Here is a 7,687-nt window from a genome sequence, read left to right as displayed (position 1 = left end):
GTTGCGTCTGTGTAATGCTTGTTGCAAACAAAATTAAGCCAGCGACTTCAAATTTGCCAGAAACATTGGAAGTTCTCGCACGCAGGTTAATATTGAAAATGGGCCAAATCGGCGGAGGGACACGCCCACAGCATTACGTAAGTTGCGAACAAATCTGTTTTTCGAAAGAAATGAAAAATTGATTTTTTCCTCATTACTCATAAACTAAAGCAAATAAATGTACAAAAATTTGAACCTCTGGTACTCTATGGGCGATTCGGTAGTCAAGAATTTGTAGTCTTTAGGGGTTTTCTTTATAAAGGTATTCAAAAGACAATTAAATCCACCATCGCCCATAGAATATGCGATCAAATTTTTGCATATTTATTTGCTTTAGTTTATAAGTAATGAGTAAAAAAAAAAAAAAACAATTTTTCATTTCCTTTGAAAAACACAGGAGTTCTCAGTTTACATGATGCTGTGGGAGCATCCTTCGACTAATTTAGCTCATTTTCAATACCAACCGGCGTCAAAGAACTTTCAATCTTTCTGTCAAATTTGAAGTTGATAGCTTAATTTTTGCAGCCGGGAGAACGCTTACAATAGATATTACATACAGACGGACATGCTTAAATCGATTTAGAATTTGATGCTAATCACGGATATACATATTTTGAGAGGTCTCTGATGCATCCTTCGGGTCGGTGATAGGTATAAAAAACTAAGAAAGGAGGAAAAGTAATATCGATTACGATACTACGACACGATTTAGAGATCAGAAGATGTAGAGGAAGAAAGGGCAACAGTACGTTGCTCGAGTTCGTAGACAGTCGACACTCAGTGATCTAATACATTCTTGAAATTTGTACTCTTATCACTTAATTCGATCTTTCTCATTATTATTAGAATCCAGTATTTTCACCATTAAGCAAATGACACAAATCGTAAACTCTTCCGATTTTTCCCTATATTCATTTGCACGGATTTGTGTGTATAGGAAAAATTCAAGTTTGTCCACATATGACAAGTTTTGTCCACAAGAAAAACTTTATTCTTTTCGAATGTTTAATATAATGAATGCACTTTCAATTTCATTCTCATTTGTTTAAGGCAAAAGTATATATGAAACTGGTACAGGTCTCGGATAGGGGTTACGTCCAGTATAATTCCAACGGGAATGATTAGAAAAATAACCAAACATGTTTGGCCTGATAGGTGATTGATAACTTGGTCCGGTGTTATTGACTCGATTGTAATATCCTGGCTCAGCGCATGTTAGCTCTAACAGGCAAATAGCAACAATTGTAAGCCAAAACAGAACTGAAATAAGTTTCGTGATCATTTTAATGAAAAAAATGTTATCAAAATTAAAAAGAAAATTATTATTTTGTTTTTGTTTATCCAACCTTGATATAATTTTGCAGTCAACATCTTTTTTATTGAAGAAACGTTAGAGAAATGCTTTCTCAACTAATTGCTCGAATTAAATGAAGGCGACTTTTTTTTTTGTTACTTTATCAGATGAGAGATAAATGCGTACAATTCTGACACTTCAATGGTGCAGCGGTGAAATTACAAAAAAGGTATGCACATCTCTTCTCTCGAATTGTCTTAAATTAAGATACGAAAGTCATTTATGTTGTTTATGTTGTTGTTGGCGGGCAGGCAAAATTCATTCAAAAATCATTATTTAACTGTCAGACAACATCCGAATATCTATACTTTATAAGTTAGATCGAATGCAAGATATTTTACAAAAACGCCAGAGGATACTGACAATTTCGGTTCAACCCTATAATAAATAGTAGTTCTCTCTTATCGTTATTATTATCATTACTACAGTGCTTTTGTTTGCAAAAAAACAAAACTTATATGATAAGGTATTCATGTTATCTTTATTATCTAGAACACGTCAGCCTTAAATTCAACAGAAATCTTGTTTAAACGTAACTACGCATATATTCTTCATCTTAATCGTAATCACTTAAGAGGGTAGATCGCTACACTTGTGGCACAGTATCAGGTTAGTGCGGTCGTATGTGACACGCAGACACGCACTTTTTATTATACCGATCGATTTAGAATCATAATCTGAATTGATCTAAACCTGTCCGTCCGTCTATCTGTCCCGTGTCGGTCCATGTAAATTTACGTTCAAGCTACAGATCGCAATTCATAAGATATTTTGATGAAATTTGGTATAGTGACGTGTTTTAACACAAGGACGAGCCCTATTGAAAATTGGATGTTCGGATCGGTTCACTTTTTCCACCACTCCCCTCATATAACGCTCTATACTGAAAAGTCATTATATGGAAAAAATTAGTAATTTTCAAGATATCTCGACAAAGATGGCCAACTAGTAGTATTTGGGCAGCCTAAATTGGTATGAAAACATTGGACCGGATGGGTCAATTTTTGAAACTCAATCTCGGCCTATTTTTTGTTTCCTACCATAATAACGTTTTTTAAGACAATTCACCCTTGTAGGGCAGATAAACTTAAGTTTTAATAAGTGGTGATGAAAATTGACCCATAATAGTAATTGCATACAAAAAAATAGGAATTGTTTTAGACAATTTAGTGCAACGTATTTAAGGGTCGGCCTTGCCCAACTATAATCTTCTTCCTTCTCTTTGCTTGGGAAATTGCTTTGAAAAAATTTCATTACCCGGAAGAAATTTATCACCTCTCGAGACGAATGTATATAATAATTGGAATGTCTTCTTAATAAAGGACGTATTGCTCGTAAGTGCAATAACAGTGTTAATAAAGTTCAAGCCCTCCTCTACTCTCCGAACTTGGGAGTTTTCAAATCTATCGTCAGATTTACTAACGGTCTATACCTAGCTTACAAAAAAATGTCTGCTTTTTAATTTGCTAGTCTATTGATCGAGTGTCCATTCAAATCGCCGCCAAGAAATATCACAAATTTGTTCTTAAGGGGTTAACAAGCCTACTCACATTTATCGAAAAAATACATGATAATTTATTCTCGAAATTTCGCAATTTTCCGTAAGCACTCGAGGGAGCTTGCCTCTTTCAAATAAATAGCTTACTTGCTGGCCTGATTGTTAGTTCGTTTCACGAAGTAACTGGTGCCTTCGAAAAGTATTTTTGCTGTTTTAATAATTATTCCGAAGAAAAATACTCTGAGTAACTGAGTAACTTGAGCGCTGGTATGAAAAGGATGCAGTTTTCTTGCTTAAGTCACGATTTTTCTTTGTAAAGTGAAAGCGAAAGTCTTTGAAAGTGAAGTTTATATGCATTTTCGGTCTTGGTCGCTTGGGAGCATACACGCGAAATGCAAAATGAAAGTTTCAATGTCACTGTTTGGACTTGGTCTAAATGGCAAAAAAGTTTTGGACATAGTGACTGACATTGCTGTGTACATTTAAAGTTTTGAATTTGGTATCCAATCAATACAATTTTTGCATTGAAGCTGACGTTAACTGGATCAAGACAGCTGAGCGATTTTTGACAGATGCCGTAAAACGGGGCACATTTCAGCAGGAAAAAGACGAGGAACATTTTAATTAAATGTACGAACACTGTCACGGTTCTGGAATCGCAAAAAAGTGTGTTGTGTAAGGTTCTCGATATCGGCAAGCAGCACAACTTAAACAATTTTCAAGTTTTTTCATTCAGCTTCGGTAAACAGGAAGCAGTTAAACAAGTTTTTTACTAAGAAGAGAGCGGCCTTTTTTCCATTCAAACACTCGCCAATTACACAGAAATCAATATTTTTAAAAATCCCTACGTGTTTCACTAGACATAGGAATGTAGATTAAATGTTTTTTTTTTGGTTTTTGTTTTTAATTCAAAATTGAACCAATTATGCTGCTGGTCGCAGGGATCCTCCAGAGAGTGACAGCAGTGTTGCCATTTCTTTTTTTAATTTTTAAAAAATAATTATTTTTTTGTAATACTTGATGGGCATGCTTAATATTCTCCTTCTCCCACTTTTTCTTCTTCTTCTTCCGCTTTTTTTTCTCGTCTGCTACGTTGATCTATTCCGAAAAATTTCCAATTTCAAAAAATTAAATTTCACTGCTTTAAATAGGCGTAGCCGAAATCTTAGTTAGCCTCAAAGTCTTGCAAGTCCCAACTCAGTGGATTTTCTCGTCCACATGCGTAACAAATCATTTACATCTAGAGAAATACAAGCCAATGGCTTCGTATAGAATATATACATATATTTTTATATTCATCAACGAAGGATAAGGGATTTTTTCACGTGTAAAAACCAACTTTGAAAACCTCATAAAGTATTTCGAGTTTTGGCCACATTCGAATTCGGAATTCACCTAAGCCTGCCCATCTGTATGTCCGCGCAACTATTTTGTATTTGGGGTAAACATTCTCCTGTTCGCAAATTTGGAAACTTTTCAAAGACCTCGCCTACAACGCCCACATGCCTATGCAACGAAAACTGTGAACACCTTTGCTTACCGTATTTTCTGTGTCTCACTCATAAAGTACAACATTTATTATACACAATATAACTTTTTCACTTTTATTCTGCAATTAAGAAGAAATCAGTCGCATCTACCCAATATTATAGTGATGATGGGTAGAAATGATTCGGTCACGACCGAGTATAATTTTGTGTTTTTCTCTTGTTTTCTTTCAATTAAATATTGATTTCAACCAATTATTATGGCATGATATGGGTGTGATGTGATTTTAGGACCTGGCATTGATTGCAGCGGTGAAGTATATCGCATTGATTGTTCCCATCGCTTATAAGTGGTAGTATCTGATGAATGCCAACCTATAAAACCTATATGAATGAGTAAATTTGAAAAACAAGTAAAAAACGCGACCGATTCTTTTACACCCATCACCGTTTGATACTGACCACTGATATGTAGACTTTATATGGCTTCTGAAGCGTCTTTCTTTCATTGATCTGTTCCATTTTCAATACCAATTTACAAATTTTAAGCCGATTAGTTATTTTTTGCGACCAGCTGAATGTTTACCGTAGATATTACACAGACAGACAATCGGACGGACAGACGGACATGTTTAAATTCGTTTAAATTGGCAGCCCCCATCCTTGATGGGTGATGGGTATTACAATTGCATCAATTATTTAAATTTCTTACTGTTCGATGTCTCCGGCATTTTCATCGGTACTTCATCATTTCCTTCCTCCTCGTTCTCATGTAAAAATGTGTTTTTTTGCTTTTGCAAACATTTCAACATATGAGCTCCGGTTCGTGGTTCACCACAACGACACGATGACATTAAAGATTTGTACATATCGCATGAAACGAAATATGATTCGCCCTGACCCGTGTACTCATAGGGACATAAGTCTATTTAAAAAAAAAAAAAACCAAACAAAGGTTAAAACAAAAAAAAAATTTGAACAATTTCTTCTTCTTCTTAAATTGTTAAATTAAAAACACCTTTTAATTTTAGATCCTCTTTCAATTGCTGATTAAATGTGTTTTGATTATACATTTGCTTCCAAAGTGTTTGATCTGATGGTTTAAACCATTTTTTAGGATAATTCCGTCTGGCTTTGTTTTCCATATAACATTGTTCTTTGCTGTGTGTGTAATCAATATATTAATTTTTTTTTTTTGTTAATCGCATCACATGCCATCATAAATCTCATCAAAAATCTGTATTGATTTAATTTTTTTTTTTTAAATTAATTTTTGCTTACATTTGTCCAATTTTCTTGGCCGGGTCCATTGCGTTTTTTTAATGTTCCTTTGACTTTGTAATTTACATTATTATTGGTTTTATACTCATCACCGAAGGATGAGGGGTATATTCATTTTGGCAAAACGTTTGCAACGATCCCAGAAGGAAGCAACAGAGACTCTACAAACTCTATACATTCTTGATCAGCATTAAATACTAAATCGATTTAAGTATATTCCTAAGTCCTATCGACTTCACATTTTTCAGAAACATTAAAAGTTGTTGTAAGCAGGTTGTGACTGGGTCAAATTGGTCAAAGGACACGTCCACAGCACCATGCAAACTGAGAACACCTCTATTTCCAAAAGGAATAAAAAAATGGTTTTTTGTTTATTACTCATAAACTATAGCAGATAAACGCACTTTCTATCGGCGATGTAGTAGCACTTGTGCAAAAATGGAAAAAAATTGATTACGCCTACTCAGTATACATTGTATATATAGTGTATTAAAATTTAATTTTTTTTCAATATCTTTATAAGCCGCAAAAACAAGCTTCAAAGCTTCACGTCCGTCTGTTCATCTGCACACTTGTAGTAAACATTCTCCCGTACGCAAAAATTAAGATATCACCTACAAATTTTGCAAAACAATTTGAAATCGTCCATAACTTTTCAAAGTGCATGCCTGCAACGCTTAGGCGCCTATACGACGTAAAGTTTTATTTGGAAAATCAAAAAAAAAACCACCTCGCCTGCTCCCTATTATAAAGCATGAAAATTTGTTTCTTTTTCTTTCTTTGTCCTTTTTAGGATAACGGTTATGGGTATAGAAGATTCGGTCCTTACTTGTTTATATACAATTCAAAACATTTAAAAGTCACTATGGTAGCACACCCTGTTCGTGCAAAATTGTGTACAATGCGTGGCTTTGCTGGGGGTAGAGCATTGTAACGGCTTTTGGTGTAATTTATTTATTTTTTTTTTTTGAATGGAAGGGAAAGTTGTGGAACAGTAAGATTTGAGGAGGATATTAAACATGCCCTTAAAGTGTTAGAAAAGAAAAAATTATTTTTGAAAAATATTAAAAATGGCAACACCGAAGCTATTCTCTGCAAACATATATAGATTAAGAGGCTCTGCGGCAAGCAGCATAACTGATCCAAATTACAATTTAAATAAAATTATTTAATCTAGATAGCTCGACATCTAGCGAAACGCACACAGGGTTCTTCAGAATATGGATTTTTTTTCCGTAATTTTCGACCCAAAAAAAAAACACGATGTAATTGGCATTTTCATGTCAATGTGAGCTCCGCCCATTCATCCTATCCCTGCATAAGCAATTCAGGCAATGTTTCTATAGTGTTTATAAAACAAATGACGTGTTTACCCTCCCACTTTATATTGCACTGTAGACACTGTATTCTTCAATCGATTTGGGCGACTTGATATATCAATCTCTGTGCAAGAACTTTCAATGTTTTTGGCAAACCCAACCGGATAGCTTCATTTTTGTGGGCACAAAAATATTTAACATAGATATTACACAGGGAGCCAGGGGTCAGACGGACATGCTTAAACTATTTCGCATTTCATATTGGTAAAAAACTATATATATGTTAGAATCCGGGTTTTCGAATATGATCTGAAATGGTTTGTTGACCTTGATCAAGCTTTCCGCAATCTCCGAACCTTGGAAGCATTCTCATATCATCTTCTGCATATTCTATCAGAAATTGTACTTTCATTAAACACTTTCAACAAATTTCTGCACGCTTCTGTAGCGTTCCCCCATTGTTGGAATTCGTATAAGATACAATGGCGTAAATGACCTTTACTAGTAGCCATGAGTAAACGAGCGTGTCTCACTTAATACTAACATGGATCACCTTTGTTCTTTAGTCCATTTGCTAGATCACACATAGGTACACATTCATACTCGAATATGCGTATAAAGGTTGAAATTTATCGTTACCGGAACGGAAAAAAATCTTGCGATGTTCTCTTCTGGATGTTGTAAATATTTTGACCAGAGGACTATATCT

General features: G+C 34.7%; 1 protein-coding gene across 1 annotated transcript; it reads right to left on the bottom strand.

The window, feature by feature from the left end:
* Nucleotides 1–4,625: 4,625 nt before the first annotated feature.
* On the bottom strand, nucleotides 4,626–5,688 carry LOC119632686. Its single transcript, XM_038025718.1, has 4 exons — nucleotides 5,660–5,688; nucleotides 5,397–5,539; nucleotides 5,091–5,303; nucleotides 4,626–4,762 (listed from the first exon to the last, which is right to left on the bottom strand). Exons 1-4 carry the CDS (start codon nucleotides 5,686–5,688, stop codon nucleotides 4,626–4,628), a joined length of 522 nt encoding a protein of 173 aa, XP_037881646.1.
* Nucleotides 5,689–7,687: the final 1,999 nt, after the last annotated feature.

The sequence above is a fragment of the Glossina fuscipes genome, unplaced genomic scaffold, assembly GCF_014805625.2.
Source record: "Glossina fuscipes isolate IAEA_lab_2018 unplaced genomic scaffold, Yale_Gfus_2 1, whole genome shotgun sequence".
NCBI classification, from domain to species: Eukaryota; Metazoa; Arthropoda; class Insecta; order Diptera; family Glossinidae; genus Glossina; species Glossina fuscipes.
Note: the sequence above shows the minus strand (reverse complement) of the source record. Positions and strands in the feature narration are given on the sequence as shown.